The sequence below is a fragment of the Oncorhynchus gorbuscha genome, linkage group LG24, assembly GCF_021184085.1.
Source record: "Oncorhynchus gorbuscha isolate QuinsamMale2020 ecotype Even-year linkage group LG24, OgorEven_v1.0, whole genome shotgun sequence".
NCBI lineage: Eukaryota > Metazoa > Chordata > Actinopteri > Salmoniformes > Salmonidae > Oncorhynchus > Oncorhynchus gorbuscha.
In genome coordinates, this window is record NC_060196.1 from 42,914,462 (window position 1) to 42,932,690 (window position 18,229).

The following is an 18,229-nucleotide window of genomic DNA, read 5'->3' on the forward strand; positions in this document are numbered from 1 at the left end:
TCTCTTTCTCCCTCTCTCTCTCTCTCTCTCCCCTCTTCATAAAGTTTGTCTCCTCTCTCTCTCTCTCTCTCTCCTTCATAACATTTGTCTCTCTCTGTCCCCTCTTCATAATGTTTCTCTCTCTCTCTCTGTCCCCTCTTCATAATGTTTCTCTCTCTCTCTCTCTCCCCTCTTCATAACATTTGTCTCTCTCACCCCTCTTCATAACATTTGTCTCTCTCCTCTTCATAACGTTTGTCTCTCTCTCCTCTTCAAAACATTTGTCTCTCTCTCTCTCTCCTCTTCAAAACATTTCTCTCTCTCTCTCTCTCCCGCTCTCCTCTTCATAATGTTTGTCTCTCTCTCACTCTCTCTCCTCTTCATAACATTTGTCTCTCTCGCTCCCTGATGCTGTTTGAGAAACCCTGCTGTACATGTAAACCTAGTCAACAATGGCCCTTGGTATCTTGACTGTCTGATTGACTGCTAAGCAACACACACCCAAACCAGACTGAAACTAGCCCACAGACCAAACTAGATAGAGATAGCGATATATATATATCTAACTCTCTCATGGGTGATACCCTGTACTAAACAGACATTAGCATACTCTCTCTCTCATGGATGATACCCTGTACTAAACAGACATTTGCATACTCTCTCTCTCATGGGTGATACCCTGTACTAAACAGACATTTGCATAGATTCAACAAAAAGCAGCAACACTATATAAAAATGGTGTTTTGGAGATACGCCATGTCAAGACACTCATTCCAACCCTCCTGCAGGAAAAGACGCTGGTTGTGAAGGCTTCTGCTCCAGCTCCTGATTCAGCTAATCAAGGTCCCGATGAGAAGCTGAATAGTAGACTCATGTTAAAGCAGGGATGGAACAAAAGCCTGCACACCCAGCAACTCTCAAGAAGGAGGGATGGCCACCCTTGATCTACAGGCAGTCACTCTCCCTGCCCTCAAACAGTTAGAAGGTTACTGGTTCATATCCCACTCAGGCTATTCCCACCTAAATCAGTACACGCTCTAGCTAACGGACATGGAGGGGTTTTCAAACATAAACCATTTTCTCAGGACTGAAAACTCATACACACACCACCCTCATTCACCACACTAACAAACATCCAAACACACCCTTTCCTGCCCCATCTACTTCAGATAAACGGCTCCCTGCTGGGATGAACACACATACACAGCTTCCGTTGAAGTCGGACGTTTACATACACTTAGGTTGGAGTCATTTAAACTTGTTTTTCAACCACTCCACAAATTCCTATAGTTTTGGCAAGTTGGTTTGGACGTCTACTTTGTGCATCACACAAGTAATATTTCCAACAATTGTTTACAGACAGATTTCACTGATAATTCACTGCATCACAGTTCCAGTGGGTCAGAAGTTTACATACACTAAGTTGACTATGCCTTTAAACAGCTTGGAAAATTCCAGAAAATGATGTCATGGCTTTAGAAGCTTCTGATAGGTTAATTTACATAATTTGAGTCAATTGGAGGTGTACCTGTGGATGTATTTCAAGGCCTACCTTCAAGCTCAGTGCCTCTTTGCTTGACATCATGGGAAAATCTAAAGAAATCAGCCAAGACCTCAGAAAAAAATGTGTAGACCTCCACAAGTTTGGTTCATCCTTGGGAGCAATTTCCAAACGCCTGAAGGTACCGCGTTCCTCTGTACAAACAATAGTACGCAAGTATAAACACCATGGGACCACGCAGCCGTCTTATGGCTCAGGAAGGAGACGCGTTCTGTCTCCTAGAGATGAACATACTTTGGTGTGAAAAGTGCAAATCAATCTCAGAGCAAAAGCAAAGGACCATGTGAAGATGCTGGAGGAAACAGGTACAAAAGTATCTACAGTGGGGCAAAAAAGTATTTAATCAGCCACCAATTGTGCAAGTTCTCCCACTTAAAAAGATGAGAGAGGCCTGTAATTTTCATCAAAGGTACACTTCAACTATGACAGACAAAATTAGAAAAAAAATCCAGAAAATCACATTGTAGGATTTTTAATTTATTTATTTGCAAATTATGGTTGAAAATAAGTATTTGGTCAATAACAAAAGTTTCTCAATACTTTGTTATTATACCCTTTGTTGGAAATGACAGAGGTCAAAGTTTTCTGTAGGTCTACACAAGGTTTTCACACACTGTTGCTGGTATTTTGGCCCATTCCTCCATGCAGATCTCCTCTAGAGCAGTGATGTTTTGGGGCTGTTGCTGGGCAACACAGACTTTCAACTCCCGCCAAAGATTTTCTATGGTGTTGAGATCTGGAGACTGGCTAGGCCACTCCAGGACCTTGAAATGCTTCTTACAAAGCCACTCCTTCGTTGCCCGGGCGGTGTGTTTTGGATCATTGTCCTGCTGAACGACCCAGCCACGTTTCATCTTCAATGCCCTTGCTGATGGAAGGAGGTTTTCACTCAAAATCTCACGATACATGGCCCCATTCATTAATTCCTTTACAGGGATCAGTCGTTCTGGTCCCTTTGCAGAAAAACAGCCCCAAAGCATGATGTTTCCACCCCCATGCTTCACAGTAGGTATGGTGTTCTTTGGATGCAACTCAGCGTTCTTTGTCCTCCAAACACAACGAGTTGAGTTTTTACCATAAAGTTATATTTTGGTTTCATCTGACCATATGACATTCTCCCAATCTTCTTCTGGATCATCCAAATGCTCTCTAGCAAACTTCAGACGGGCCTGGACATGTACTGGCTTAAGCAGGGGGACATGTCTGGCACTGCAGGATTTGAGTCCCTGGCGGCGTAGTGTGTTAGGCTTTGTTTTCACTAGGTCTCCCCGTGTGGTTCTGGGATTTTGCTCACCGTTCTTGTGATCATTTTAGACCCCACGGGTGAGATCTTGCGTGGAGCCCCAGATCGAGGGAGATTATCAGTGGTCTTGTATGTCTTCCATTTGCTAATAATTGCTCCCACAGTTGATTTCTTCAAACCAAGCTGCGTACCTATTGCAGATTCAGTCTTCCCAGCCTGGTGCAGGTCTACAATTTTGTTTCTGGTGTCCTTTGACAGCTCTTTGGTCTTGGCCATAGTGGAGTTTGGAGTGTGACTGTTTGAGGTTGTGGACAGGTGTCTTTTATACTGATAACAAGTTCAAACAGGTGCCATTAATACAGGTAATGAGTAGAGGTCAGAGGAGCCTCTTAAAGAAGAAGTTACAGGTCTGTGAGAGCGAGAAATCTTGCTTGTTTGTAGGTGACCAAATACTTATTTTCCACCATAATTTGCATATAAATTCATAAAAAATCCTACAATGTGATTTTCTTTTCTCATTTTCTGTCATAGTTGAAGTGTACCTATGATGAAAATCACAGGCCTCTCATCTTTTTAAGTGGGAGAACATGCACAATTGGTGGCTGACTAAATACTTTTTTGCACCACTGTATATCCACAGTAAAACGAGTCTTATATCGACATAACCTGAAAGGCTGCTCAGCAAAAAATAAGTCACTGCTCCAAAACCGCCATAAAAAAGCCAGACTACGGTTTGCATCTGCACATGGGGACAAATATTGTACTTTTTTGAGAAATTTCCTGGTCTGATGAAACAAAAATAGAACTGTTTGGCCTTAATGACCATCGTTATGTTTGGAGGAAAAAGGGGGAGGCTTGCAAGCCGAAGAACACCATCCCAACCGTGAAGCACGGGGGTGGCAGCATCATGTTGTGGGGGTGCTTTGCTGCAGGAGGAACTGGTGCACTTCACAAAATAGAAGGCATCACGAGGCAGGAAAATGATGTGGATATATTGACACAAAATCTCAAGGCATCAGTTCGGAAGTTAAAGCTTGGTCGCAAATCGGTCATCCAAATGGACAATGACCCCAAGCATACTTCCAAAGTTGTGGCAAAATGGCTTAAGGACAACAAAGTCAAGGTATTGGAGTGGCCATCACAAAGTCCTGACCTCAATGCTATAGAACATTTGTGGGCAGAACTGAAAAAGCGTGTGTGAGCAAGGAGGCCTACAAACCTGACTCAGTTACACCAGCTCTGTCATGGGGAATGGGCCAAAATTCACCCAACTTATTGTGAGAAGCTTGTCTAAGGCTACCCGAAACGTTTGACCCAAGTTAAACAATTTAAAGGCAATGCTACCAAATACTAATTGAGTGTATGTAAACTTCTGACCCACTGGGAATGTGATGAAAGAAATAAAAGCTGAAATAAATTATTCTCTCTACTATTATTCTGACATTTCACATTGTTAAAATAAAGTGGTGATCCTAACTTACCTAAAACAGGGATTTTTTTTGCTAGGATTAAATGTCAGGAATTGTGAAAAACTGAGTTTAAATGTATTTGGCTAAGGTGTATGTAAACTTCCGGCTTCAACTGTATGTGGCATAAATTTCAGTTGGTATACAGAATTAGAATCCATACTCATTCTTCCATTTCTCACTCTCTCTCCTGGCTAACAGGAAACACCACAGGATGCAGAGTGAGTGAAGCAGGAGTGATCGGACACTGCGAAGTGAGCTGTCACTGAGCCCAACATTTTTTTTTCTCAAAGCATAAACTTCAATGTAGTGTAAGAGAGAATAGTGGGGAAATAGAGAGAAGGGGGGGGAGAAAGAGACCGAGGCAGGGAGAGGGGGGGTAGTGAGAGGAACAGTGGGAGGTGGGGGACAGAAAGAGAGAGAGAGGCAGAGACTGGGGATAGTGAGAGAAACAATGGGAAGTGTGGGACAGAGAGAGAGTAATGTAGGGGGAGGGAGGGGATGGATAAGTTCTGGGAAGTCAGGTGTCTCAGGGACTTCCTGTTTCCACGTGATGTCATTACATCCTCCTCCAGAGAGAAGTGGAGCGATAGAGTGAAATAATGTTTCAGTGTGCGTCAAAGAAAGACTGACGGAGAAAACGTGTTTGAAAGCTGAAGCGAAGTGCACAATGGCAGTATGTGGCACCTGAGTTTCTGATAGCGCTAACCTTTTGGCTGCGGCTTCACGTCACAGACACATTCCTTCCGTCAGACCCGGGAATCAAACCAGCAACCCTCCAGTTACTGGTGCGCCTCTCTAACCTCCAGGTTGGGTTAAGGTTGTTGTAGTATTCTTTGTAGTAGCGCAACTGTGTCTTGGTGGGAAAGCAGAGTTTACAGCCCCACAGCTAGGCTACGCTCACTTCCTTCCACACAGCCCAGGGGCTAAAGGCAGGAAGTGAATTCGTAGAGAAACAAGATGTGATGAAGCCAGGCTTCAGATAACCTAATCATGTCTCTCTCCCTCCCTAAATCTTCTCTTGTTCTCTCACCGTTTCTCCCCTCTCCAGTACCAAACCTGAAAGGACAGTGTAACAGTGCTCCGCAGTAGCTCTACAGTAGGTGTAGCCTGCCTCTGGCCTACAGGACAGTAGCCTGCCTCTGGCCTACAGGACAGTAGCCTGCCTCTGGCCTACAGGACAGTAGCCTGCCTCTGGCCTACAGGACAGTAGCCTGCCTCTGGCCTACAGGACAGTAGCCTGCCTCTGGCCTACAGGACAGTAGCCTGCCTCTGGCCTACAGGACAGTAGCCTGCCTCTGGCCTACAGGACAGTAGCCTGCCTCTGGCCTACAGGACAGTAGCCTGCCTCTGGCCTACAGGACAGTAGCCTGCCTCTGGCCTACAGGACAGTAGCCTGCCTCTGGCCTACAGGACAGTAGCCTGCCTCTGGCCTACAGGACAGTAGCCTGCCTCTGGCCTACAGGACAGTAGCCTGCCTCTGGCCTACAGGACAGTAGCTGTAGCCTGCCTCTGGCCTACAGGACAGTAGCTGTAGCCTGCCTCTGGATCTTTACGGCACACAGAGTGCGCTGCACACCCTGTAATCCACAGAGCTTAAGGTTCAAGCCCCTGCTCCCTTTTCTCTCCTATAAGTCAATTCTGTTATTGCTCTGTCATTTGATTTCAAAATAAGTGACTTGACAGGCTCAGTGTGACCTGCAGGCTACAGTACAAAAGGGAAGTGTTGCTGGCATAAGCACCACCGCATTTTGCGCAGCACTTCACTCTTCACTGGCCAAACTTCCTTTTTTTTTTTTTTTAAATACCCAAAGTTTCTCAACACACTCATTCAGCAATAACAAAAAGGACACGGTTTCACAAACATTTTGGTTTGATTAAATAACAGAGTGATTTTTAAAGTGTGTGATAGAAGCTGTGTGTCTGTGGCCAAGCTCTGGGAAACTCACCTGGGCACCGAAACCAGGTATTTACTCCAGAATATGACTAACAACATGAGACACACAGAGGTTCTGAAGGAGAGAGAGACACACAGAGGTTATGAAGGAGAGAGAGACACACAGAGGTTATGAAGGAGAGAGAGACACACAGAGGTTATGAAGGAGAGAGAGACACACAGAGGTTATGAAGGAGAGAGAGACACACAGAGGTTATGAAGGAGAGAGAGACACACAGAGGTTATGAAGGAGAGAGAGACACACAGAGGTTATGAAGGAGAGAGAGACACACAGAGGTTATGAAGGAGAGAGAGACACACAGAGGTTATGAAGGAGAGAGAGACAGAGGTTCTGAAGGGGGGAGAGAGAGAGGTTCTGAAGGGGGAGAGAGAGAGGTTCTGAAGGGGGAGAGAGAGAGGTTCTGAAGGGGGAGTGAGAGAGAGGTTCTGAAGGGGGAGTGAGAGACAGGTTCTGAAGGGGGAGAGAGACAGAGGTTCTGAAGGGGGAGAGACAGAGGTTCTGAAGGGGGAGTGAGAGAGAGAGGTTCTGAAGGGGGAGTGAGAGAGAGAGGTTCTGAAGGGGGAGAGAGACAGAGGTTCTGAAAGGGGGGAGAGAGAGACAGGTTCTGAAGGGGGAGAGAGAGACAGGTTCTGAAGGGGGAGAGAGAGAGACAGGTTCTGAAGAGGGGAGAGAGAGAGACAGGTTCTGAAGGGGGAGAGAGAGAGACAGGTTCTGAAGGGGGAGTGAGAGAGACAGGTTCTGAAGTGGGGAGTGAGAGAGACAGGTTCTGAAGGGGGGAGTGAGAGAGACAGGTTCTGAAGGGGGGAGTGAGAGAGAGACAGAGGCTCTGAAGGGGGAGTTAGATACAGTTCTGAAGGGGGAGTGAGAGAGACAGGTTCTGAAGGGGGGAGAGACAGAGGTTCTGAAGGGGGAGTGAGAGAGAGAGGTTCTGAAGGGGGAGAGAGACAGAGGTTCTGAAGGGGGGAGAGAGACAGAGGTTCTGAATGGGGGAGAGAGACAGAGGTTCTGAAGGGGGGAGAGAGACAGAGGTTCTGAATGGGGGAGAGAGACAGAGGTTCTGAATGGGGGAGAGAGACAGAGGTTCTGAATGGGGGAGAGAGACAGAGACGCGCATTCATACTGGTGTCTGTTTCAGCACAGATATTGAGGGGAAGGCAAAACAATGTTACAATATACACTACTACACACAGATGTATTTACTTAGCCATACAAAACACCGACAGTTTAGGCTACAGAGGTTGAGACTCACTTACACTCTCCCACTGCTAAACACACATCGACTGACTTACCGGAGAGCACTACGGGTCGCCCGTTATTCCCGGGGGCTGGCGAAGAAAGGTGTGAACAGCACTGGGGAGGTAAAATTCCAGGCGCTGAGACAGAACGAGATGAGACAGCTGAGCGCTCCTCGCGGGAGGGAATGTGGATGCGCGGCGCGCTCTCTGTGTCCGGAAGGGTTGGATTGACTGGCATGCGCAGTGACTGACGTCCACGCCAAAGCGCGCTCCCTGGATGCTTGTGTCACTCTCACGGAATTTAAACAAAAAAAGTAATCGGGGGCTTCTTAATTACGTCTTGCAATGGAAATCGTTTACCATTTAAGAACCAAACGGAAGCAAATAGAACGAAATGGGAAGGGACCTACATGAATTTGTCCAATAGAAACGATCCTTTTCGTTGCAAAACGTTTTCCGTTTGGAGTGAACGGTTTGTTACAAAACGTTGCAACAGACGAAACGTTTTGCAACAGAATGAGCGTAATGAATTCCGCCCTGATTTTGACTTTGAGTAACAGAATTCATGTAGAAATGGAATTGTCCAAACGCAACATCCGGTGATTTGACATAACTTCTGTGCTGTAGTCTTGGAACACCACTGAGCCCAGGAATCGACATGTCTCAGTCAGCTGAACCCTAAGTACCCAAAGAGACAGACACACACTCGCTCTCATCTGTCAACATAGCATCCGTCTGTTCTTTAAGGCTAGATCCACCATTCTCTGTTGGGATCTAAGTTCCATGAAACTCCGAATTTGACGTTCCAGTAAGAGAAGAGTATACCCTTTATCTCCACCTCGTGGCCAGCCTTGGAACTGCAGAGGTCTTCAGTTATGCCTGCATAAAGATCTGGAACTTCACACCATGTGTTGATTTTGATAACAAAATACATTTTATTGTACATTTAAAAAATACATGAACCATTCATTCAATTGTCTTATGTATGATCTGAAGCATTAAATGGTAACAGCCACTGTGAACACAGTAGCTAGTACAATACTAGTTTAACACAGTGAGATGATTGATTGATTGACTGGATCAACCTAACTCCATAATGTGTAGCATTATAACCACAAACACGAGATAGGCAGCTTATTACACAGAGCAGAATAAACACAACATTGACTTATGATCAATCTCAACTGTCAGATTCAGACATTAACTGTGTGTAGTCATGTAGCGTGTGTCAGGCCGTAGTCATGTAGTGTGTGACGGGCCCGTAGTCATGTAGCGTGTGACAGCCCGTAGTCATGTAGCGTGTGACGGGCCCGTAGTCATGTAGCGTGTGACAGCCCGTAGTCATGTAGCGTGTGACGGGCCCGTAGTCATGTAGCGTGTGACGGGCCCGTAGTCATGTAGCGCGTGACAGCCCGTAGTCATGTAGTGCGTGACGGGCCCGTAGTCATGTAGCGTGTGACAGCCCGTAGTCATGTAGCGTGTGACGGGCCCGTAGTCATGTAGCGTGTGACAGCCCGTAGTCATGTAGCGTGTGACGGGCCCGTAGTCATGTAGCGTGTGACGGGCCCGTAGTCATGTAGCGTGTGACGGGCCCGTAGTCATGTAGTGTGTGACGGGCCCGTAGTCATGTAGCGTGTGACAGCCCGTAGTCATGTAGCATGTGACAGGCCGTAGTCATGTAGCGTGTGACAGCCCGTAGTCATGTAGCGTGTGACAGCCCGTAGTCATGTAGCGTGTGACAGGCCGTAGTCATGTAGCGTGTGACAGCCCGTAGTCATGTAGCGTGTGACAGCCCGTAGTCATGTAGCGTGACAGCCCGTAGTAATATAATAATAATAATAATATATGCCATTTAGCAGACGCTTTTATCCAAAGCGACTTACAGTCATGTGTGCATACATTCTACGTATGGGTGGTCCCGGGGATCGAACCCACTACCCTGGCGTTACAAGCGCCATGCTCTACCAACTGAGCTACAGAAGGACCATACGTAGTCATGTAGCGTGTGACAGCCCGTAGTCATGTAGCGTGTGACAGCCCGTAGTCATGTAGCGTGTGACAGCCCGTAGTCATGTCATGTAGCGTGTGACAGCCCGTAGTCATGTCATGTAGCGTGTGACAGCCTGTAGTCATGTCATGTAGCGTGTGACAGCCTGTAGTCATGTCATGTAGCGTGTGACAGCCCGTAGTGTGTATAGTAGAGCAGCCTGTAGTCATGTCATGTAGCGTGTGACAGCCCGTAGTGTGTATAGTAGAGCAGCCCGTAGTCATGTCATGTAGCGTGTGACAGCCCGTAGTGTGTATAGTAGAGCAGCCTGTAGTCATGTCATGTAGCGTGTGACAGCCTGTAGTCATGTCATGTAGCGTGTGACAGCCCGTAGTGTGTATAGTAGAGCAGCCCGTAATCATGTCATGTAGCGTGTGACAGCCCGTAGTGTGTATAGTAGAGCAGCCCGTAGTCATGTCATGTAGCGTGTGACAGCCCGTAGTGTGTATAGTAGAGCAGCCTGTAGTCATGTCATGTAGCGTGTGACAGCCCGTAGTGTGTATAGTAGAGCAGCCTGCAGTCATGTCATGTAGCGTGTGACAGCCCGTCGTCATGTCATGTAGCGTGTGACAGCCCGTCGTCATGTCATGTAGCGTGTGACAGCCCGTAGTGTGTATAGTAGAGCAGCCCGTAGTCATGTCATGTAGCGTGTGACAGCCCGTAGTGTGTATAGTAGAGCAGCCCGTAGTCATGTCATGTAGCGTGTGACAGCCCGTAGTGTGTATAGTAGAGCAGCCTGTAGTCATGTAGCGTGTGACAGCCCGTAGTGTGTATAGTAGAGCAGCCTGCAGTCATGTCATGTAGCGTGTGACAGCCCGTAGTGTGTATAGTAGAGCAGCCTGTAGTCATGTCATGTAGCGTGTGACAGCCTGTAGTCATGTCATGTAGCGTGTGACAGCCCGTAGTGTGTATAGTAGAGCAGCCCGTCGTCATGTCATGTAGCGTGTGACAGCCCGTAGTGTGTATAGTAGAGCAGCCCGTCGTCATGTCATGTAGCGTGTGACAGCCCGTAGTGTGTATAGTAGAGCAGCCTGTAGTCATGTCATGTAGCGTGTGACAGCCTGTAGTCATGTCATGTAGCGTGTGACAGCCCGTAGTGTGTATAGTAGAGCAGCCTGTAGTCATGTCATGTAGCGTGTGACAGCCCGTAGTCATGTCATGTAGCGTGTGACTGCCCGTAGTCATGTCATGTAGCGTGTGACAGCCCGTAGTCATGTCATGTAGCGTGTGACAGCCCGTAGTCATGTCATGTAGCGTGTGACAGCCCGTAGTCATGTCATGTAGCGTGTGACAGCCCGTAGTGTGTATGGTAGAGCAGCCTGTAGTCATGTAGCCTGTGACAGCCCGTAGTGTGTATAGTAGAGCAGCCTGTAGTCATGTCATGTAGCGTGTGACAGCCCGTAGTGTGTATAGTAGAGCAGCCTGTAGTCATGTCATGTAGCGTGTGACAGCCCGTAGTGTGTATAGTAGAGCAGCCTGTAGTCATGTCATGTAGCGTGTGACAGCCCGTAGTGTGTATAGTAGAGCAGCCTGTAGTCATGTCATGTAGCGTGTGACAGCCCGTAGTGTGTATAGTAGAGCAGCCTGTAGTCATGTCATGTAGCGTGTGACAGCCCGTAGTGTGTATAGTAGAGCAGCCTGTAGTCATGTCATGTAGCGTGTGACAGCCCGTAGTGTGTATAGTAGAGCAGCCTGTAGTCATGTCATGTAGCGTGTGACAGCCCGTAGTGTGTATAGTAGAGCAGCCTGTAGTCATGTCATGTAGCGTGTGACAGCCCGTAGTGTGTATAGTAGAGTCAGCTTGTAGTCATGTCATGTAGCGTGTGACAGCCCGTAGTGTGTATAGTAGAGCAGCCTGTAGTCATGTCATGTAGCGTGTGACAGCCCGTAGTGTGTATAGTAGAGCAGCCTGTAGTCATGTCATGTAGCGTGTGACAGCCCGTAGTGTGAATAGTAGAGCAGCCTGTAGTCATGTCATGTAGCGTGTGACAGCCCGTAGTGTGTATAGTAGAGCAGCTTGTAGTCATGTCATGTAGCGTGTGACAGCCCGTAGTGTGAATAGTAGAGCAGCCTGTAGTCATGTCATGTAGCGTGTGACAGCCCGTAGTGTGTATAGTAGAGCAGCCTGTAGTCATGTCATGTAGCGTGTGACAGCCCGTAGTGTGTATAGTAGAGCAGCCTGTAGTCATGTCATGTAGCGTGTGACAGCCCGTAGTGTGTATAGTAGAGCAGCCTGTAGTCATGTCATGTAGCGTGTGACAGCCTGTAGTCATGTCATGTAGCGTGTGACAGCCCGTAGTGTGTATAGTAGAGCAGCCTGTAGTCGAGCCTCCATCAGCAGCAGGTTGACATGGACCTGGAGAAAGAGAAACAGGAAGACACACAGTCAGTCAGTAACACACCTGACACACAAGAAAGGTAGATACAGATGGACAGAGTTTTTAGCGATGGTTTTGAATGTGTGTGTGTGGCGCGTACCTTCTCAGAGTGTCTGAAGAGTCTCCAGTAGGCAGAGTAGATCCTATCTGTAGTCTGTTCTGGATGACACGCTACTGTTTTCACAAACATCTTGAGGCCTCGCTCCAACAACACATTCACCTCTCCGTAGTCGTAGTCATCGTACCTACACACACACAAAACATCAGTATAATAGACAAACCCAGGTGCACAAACACACACACAGTTATGAACATACTAGTGTGTGTGTGTGTGTGTGTGTGAGACTGACCGTATTCCGTAGAGGCAGTGTATGTAGTTCCAGAGAGCCTTGCGGAGTGTGTGTGTGTCCACATCCTTATGCATCGCCATCCTGTTGTAGGTTAGACTACACACAACCTGACAGAAGACAAGACGACACTCCATCAGTATCAACCTGACAGACACTCCATCAGTATCAACCTGACAGACGCTCCATCAGTATCAACCTGACAGACGCTCCATCAGTATCAACCTGACAGACGCTCCATCAGTATCAACCTGACAGACGCTCCATCAGTATCAACCTGACAGACGCTCCATCAGTATCAACCTGACAGACGCTCCATCAGTATCAACCTGACAGACGCTCCATCAGTATCAACCTGACAGACGCTCCATCAGTATCAACCTGACAGACGCTCCATCAGTATCAACCTGACAGACGCTCCATCAGTATCAACCTGACAGACGCTCCATCAGTATCAACCTGACAGACGCTCCATCAGTATCAACCTGACAGACGCTCCATCAGTATCAACCTGACAGACGCAGCTCCATCAGTATCAACCTGACAGACGCTCCATCAGTATCAACCTGACAGACGCTCCATCAGTATCAACCTGACAGACGCTCCATCAGTATCAACCTGACAGACGCTCCATCAGTATCAACCTGACAGACGCTCCATCAGTATCAACCTGACAGACGCTCCATCAGTATCAACCTGACAGACGCTCCATCAGTATCAACCTGACAGACGCTCCATCAGTATCAACCTGACAGACGCTCCATCAGTATCAACCTGACAGACGCTCCATCAGTATCAACCTGACAGACGCTCCATCAGTATCAACCTGACAGACGCTCCATCAGTATCAACCTGACAGACACTCCATCAGCTCCATCAGTATCAACCTGACAGACGCTCCATCAGTATCAACCTGACAGACGCTCCATCAGTATCAACCTGACAGACGCTCCATCAGTATCAACCTGACAGACGCTCCATCAGTATCAACCTGACAGACGCTCCATCAGTATCAACCTGACAGACGCTCCATCAGTATCAACCTGACAGACGCTCCATCAGTATCAACCTGACAGACGCTCCATCAGTATCAACCTGACAGACGCTCCATCAGTATCAACCTGACAGACGCTCCATCAGTATCAACCTGACAGACGCTCCATCAGTATCAACCTGACAGACGCTCCATCAGTATCAACCTGACAGACGCTCCATCAGTATCAACCTGACAGACGCTCCATCAGTATCAACCTGACAGAAGACAAGACGTCATTCCATCAGTATCAACCTGACAGACACTCCATCAGTATCAACCTGACAGACGCTCCATCAGTATCAACCTGACAGACACTCCATCAGTATCAACCTGACAGAAGACAAGACGTCATTCCATCAGTATAAACCAGATGTGTGTGTTGGTTAATATGTCAGAGGTGAAGGGTCAACACGTTAAAGGATACTTGTTGTAGTACCTGGAACTTCTCCTCCAGTAATTGGCCCATGTCTGGTAACAGTCTGTTCACTAGGGAGAATCCATGGTCTTCCCATGAGTAGTCCTATATACACACACACACCACACACACTATAAATTGTACATGCATCTTATATGCACACCAACAACCATAGCTTTCCCATGAGAAGTCCTATAATCAGACATGCAAACATTATACACACACACACACACACACACACACACACACACACACACACACACACACACACACACACACACACACACACACACACACACACACACACACACACACACACACACACACACACACACACACACACACACACACACACACACACACACACACCTGTGCTCTCATGGTAGGAGGTGACTGTTCTCCTCGGATGGAGAAGTCTTCATAGATGAACTCTGGATCCTCCACTAACCTCAACACCAAGTCAGAGGGGGCTCCCCGTACCACTGCTACACACACACACACACACAAGTCAGAAAGAATGCCATGGAAAACAGCCACAGAGTGAGACAGCGTGTGCGTAAATGTGCAGTGGAGGTGTGTGTTTACCAGTAGGTATGCTCTCGCTCCTCTCCCTCTCAAAGCGAGTGATCATCTCTTCCTGACTACACTCCTCCACCTGCTGTTGTAACTCCACCATCCTCTTCATCAATGCCTCCACCTCCGTCACTCCATCCTGACAGAGAGAGAGAAGGAGAGAGAGAAAATAAGTGACTGATTTATATGTTGTCACTTATCCAGCGACCTAGACTGCATCTCAAATCTCACCTCTGGCTTGCCGTCCTCGGGGGCGGGACTGTGAGGGCTTTGTGGCATGTTATTGGATGGTGATGGTGTGCAGAAGGCGTGGCCTCCTATGTGGTCGGGCTCAGGGTGTAGGCCACACCCCCAAACGAAGGAGGACAGCGAATGAGAGTGAGTCATCAGAACAACTGCGTGGATCAGCTCAGCCAATGACCAACGATCATCCGCCCCAGGACACACCAACTCCTGCAGAAGAGGGGGTGGACGACCATTACTGTATACGTGTGTGTGTGTGTGTGTGTGTGTGTGTGTGTGTGTGTGTGTGTGTGTGTGTGTGTGTGTGTGTGTGTGTGTGTGTGTGTGTGTGTGTGTGTGTGTGTGTGTGTGTGTGTGTGTGTGTGTGTGTGTGTGTGTGTGTGTGTGTCACCTGTATGTGCTGTTGTGTGATGAGCCAGGGTCTGTGTGCCAGCAGCTTGTTAAGTGTGTGTAGGCAGCGTATTTTGGGGTGTGTGTGTTGTAGCCCCTCCAGCCAGCTCTCCTCCCCGCCCGCCTCCAGGAACCCTGCACTATGCTGTTGGACAAGGTAGGAACACTGGTGACGAGCTGCAGCCTGGGGAGAGAGGGAGAAAAGAGAATAGAGAAAAAGTGGGAGGGAAAGTAGAGAGAGACAGTGTGTTTGAGGGGATCAGCTTGAGTAAGGTAATTACATAATAAGTCATTATTTGAGATGTAAGGTGATTTGTTGATCAGTGATTCTGTGAAGTTATGGTTCAGCTTAGGCAGTACAGGCTCTCACCATGACAACGATGTAGTGCCTCCAGGGGCGGGGTAGTGGGCCATCCAGCTCCAGCAAAGCATGCTGGGTACGCAGGAAGCAGCTGAGGTAGGTGGGGTGAAGGGCCATCACCATGGTGATGTGGTCAAAACGACCCAATGAGAGGAAGGCTTCTATCAGAACTTCCTGATCTGGTCCCTCATCCAAAATCTGAGAGGGAGTCAGAAACACACACAGTAAGATCATGGACAAACTGATACTGTCTCACACTCACTGTAATAGTCATATGCTTATCCGTGCACACACACGTACCACTTGTGCAGGGATGAAGGCACTAGGACCGGAGGCCAAAGCCTGAGGAATCTCAACACCTTGCTCCTGTGTGTGAGAGAGAGAGCGAGAGAGAGAGAGAGACCATGAATAACTATATGGAATGACACAATTCCGTCACCAACTCAAACATCCACATTTTCTTCAATAAAAACATCCCTCTACAGGGATGTCTCTGTCCCTCTACAGGACAGAGAAGTAGAAATACTAGTTTCCTGCTTTGTGATCCACCAAATTACCAACACCTTATTTCTAGCTCTTATTCCTAGACTGTCATTGTTCTATCTACAGTATGTTATAGCCATGACGCAGGCTTAAGTAGACGCAAACACTTGTGCCAGAGCCATCTAGAACAGTGAAGTTACTATATCAGCTGCCAGTTACAACTGCCTCCCTGTAAGCCCAAATTGAAGTAACACTAACATGATACCTGAGCAACAACTTTTATACTAGGAACCAAATTCATAATATACAACCATCCACATTCCCAAACACTCACCATCATCTGGAGTTGACAGGTTAACTCTGCGGTATATATACTATGTTAACAGCTAAAAACTACAGGACCCGGTAAATCTGTTTTCTTTCAGTAATGTAATGAATCGTGAGCGTGCCGTGGTGTTTCGATAAGAGCTCAACGGGGGCGTGTCCCAGTCTTACATCATCCCGTTCTCGACTGTCTGATGAAACAAACTGGCAACTGACAGAAGACAGCTGGGAACTTAACTGTCATTGACTGGGGTTATCATCGTTCATCATGACTTCATGTACCTTTAATTCATGGAGACTCCTCAATCTTGTCATTTGATGAGCAACATCACATAGCTGGATCAATGACATATTGTGTAAATTATTTGCTCCTCTCAGGCAAAAAAATGAACGTTTCTGGCAACTGGCAAACCATGCTAGTTACCCGTCTCGCTGTCTCTGTTGCTCGGGCCCTACCTGTGCAGTCCGCAGTAGTTCCGCTGCCCTCTCGCGGACCTCCTGTAAGGGGCAGGACCGGGAGACCCGCAGCAGCTGCAGGAGAGTGTGTTTATCGAGACGAGCAGAACCGGGTCGGTCCAGACCCAACCGGGACATGACGCTCTGGGTCAGTTCTTCCAGCGCCTCTGCCCTCTCCGCATCGTCCCTGCTGCACAGCCGAGAAAAGTTACTCGGGTTCGGCCCGAATTCGGGTTGATGATGTCGGCTTTTAGGTCTGGGATCTTCGGAGTTGGTGGTTCTACCTCCATTACATTCACAGAGCGCGTCCGTCGGTGGTTCTAGCGCCACCTCTTCCATAGCAACCTGCACAGAACCGTCCCTGGCTGGCTGGCTGGCTGGCTGGCTGGCTGGCTGGCTGGCTGGCTGGCTGGCTGGCTGGCTGGCTGGCTAGCTGGCTGGCTAGCTGGCTGGCTGGCTGGCTGGCTGGCTGGCTAACGCTGGTTTCGGAATGCTGGTGTGCTAGCTAGTTAGCATTTAGGCTTTCACAACTCAGTCAGATTTCGTCAATAGACCGTAGTCGGCAGTAATCCCCACATATTTTGTTCTCAAATCGACAGATTTTTTTTCTCAAGTAATGACAACACATTTAATTTGAATCTAGTTTGCTAACGTCTCGAGCTCGGGGCACATCATTAACGAAGGCTAGCAAGTTGTTCATCCCTGTCAATTTGAATCGGATCAAAACAGCGAAAGCGTCTGCAGCAATATACGTCCATTATATAAGGTTCTGGTATCGAATATGTGACAGATATTCGTCACTTGTCCGGGTGGTCTTTCAGATGTGGAGAAATTTGCTGACTTTCATGATCTGTCCATTCGCGGGTATCAACTCCTCTACTTCTGCGTGCCCACTGACGTCACAGATTTTAAAACATGGTCTGGGGTTTATGGATTCTTCATTCTGAAGGCGTGTTCCCTCACCATATGATAATGATATTGTAATATGCATTAGGTACTGTCAAAATAGTTAACTATGTACATTTATATTCTTGATTTGTTGCCCATTGTTCCATCTACTTGGATTCTTGCTGCTGTTGAAATTCAGATTATGGGGATAGACTGGTTTTCGGTGTAGAGTCTGGAGTTCATGAAAGTAGTGAGAGTGAGGACACACAGCAAACTTTATTCTTAGCACCTCTACCTTTATATCCTCCCCCAGAGGGGTTGTGTGTGTGTGTGTGTGTGTGTGTGTGTGTGTGTGTGTGTGTGTGTGTGTGTGTGTGTGTGTGTGTGTGTGTGTGGTGTGTGTGGTGTGTGTGTGTGTGTGTTAAGTACTCCCAGTTAACACTGTTTCTCACACTACAGGTGTGTGTTCAATTGGGGAAAAAGTTGGAAAATGGCACCGACAGAGAGGGCTGCCGCGCTTCTAGCTCTTAGGTATTTTTGCAGAATTTTGTTTTATTATGTGTTATTTCTTACATTATTTGCTTTTTTTGCATTATTACATACAGCCGGGAAGAACTATTTGATATCAGAGTGGCGGTAACTCCTCAACCTACCAGCATTACGACCAGGAATACAACTTTCCCAAATCAGATTCCCTTGTTCGTCCCCCCAGGGCAATTGAACTGATTCCAGAGGCCGATCCAAAACAACGTTGGCAGAGTAGAGGTACTCCGCGTGGTCTTCTAAACTGACTTAGCAGGTATGCACACCACCCACCTTTTCCGAGTATATTACTCACTAATGTTC

At 47.6% G+C, this 18,229-nt stretch overlaps 2 protein-coding genes and 1 long non-coding RNA gene across 7 annotated transcripts in view; 1 reads left to right on the forward strand and 2 right to left on the reverse strand.

The window, feature by feature from the left end:
* The window catches only part of yrk (Yes-related kinase), a 25,144-nt gene extending 17,362 nt beyond the window's left edge, over window positions 1–7,782 (reverse strand). Inside the window, exons 1-2 of one of the 3 annotated variants that reach the window (XM_046326647.1) lie at window positions 7,497–7,782; window positions 6,199–6,261 (exon numbers count right to left, since the gene is read on the reverse strand). The gene's annotated coding sequence lies outside the window, so the exon portion shown is untranslated. The remainder of the gene's footprint in view (window positions 1–6,198; window positions 6,262–7,496) is intronic. The other 2 variants (XM_046326648.1, XM_046326646.1) reach the window with 2 other exon arrangements.
* Window positions 7,783–11,290: 3,508 nt separating this feature from the next.
* sesn2 (sestrin 2) lies at window positions 11,291–17,380 on the reverse strand. Of its 3 annotated transcripts, XM_046326644.1 has the most exons (12): window positions 16,496–17,380; window positions 15,533–15,598; window positions 15,242–15,430; window positions 14,873–15,055; window positions 14,470–14,691; window positions 14,251–14,377; window positions 14,035–14,150; window positions 13,687–13,770; window positions 12,218–12,324; window positions 11,968–12,112; window positions 11,783–11,845; window positions 11,291–11,752 (listed from the first exon to the last, which is right to left on the reverse strand). In XM_046326644.1, the coding sequence occupies exons 1-12, from the start codon at window positions 16,832–16,834 to the stop codon at window positions 11,729–11,731; spliced, it is 1,665 nt and encodes a 554-aa protein (XP_046182600.1). In that variant the 5' UTR covers window positions 16,835–17,380; the 3' UTR covers window positions 11,291–11,728. The 3 variants fall into 3 exon arrangements, with proteins under 3 accessions (XP_046182600.1, XP_046182599.1, XP_046182601.1); XM_046326643.1 differs by having other exon boundaries at window positions 11,291–11,845; XM_046326645.1 differs by lacking the exon at window positions 16,496–17,380 and adding an exon at window positions 16,050–16,403 and having other exon boundaries at window positions 11,291–11,845.
* Window positions 16,257–18,156, forward strand: LOC124012734. Its single transcript, XR_006834763.1, has 3 exons — window positions 16,257–16,643; window positions 17,843–17,914; window positions 18,096–18,156. It is a non-coding gene; the product is annotated as an uncharacterized LOC124012734 (long non-coding RNA).
* The last annotated feature ends 73 nt before the right edge of the window (window positions 18,157–18,229 follow it).

What these genes read in the sequence shown, in the direction of transcription:
- sesn2 (XM_046326644.1), bottom strand. Translation starts at nt 16,834, where the DNA reads ATGGAAGAGGTGGCGCTAGAACCACCGACGGACGCGCTCTGTGAATGT. An exon ending in TCACACAACAGCACATACAG is followed by an intron (nt 14,692 to 14,872) that starts GTGACACACACA and finishes CCTCTTCTGCAG; the next exon opens with GAGTTGGTGTGTCCTGGGGC. An exon ending in GAGCGAGAGCATACCTACTG is followed by an intron (nt 14,151 to 14,250) that starts GTAAACACACAC and finishes GTGTGTGTGTAG; the next exon opens with CAGTGGTACGGGGAGCCCCC.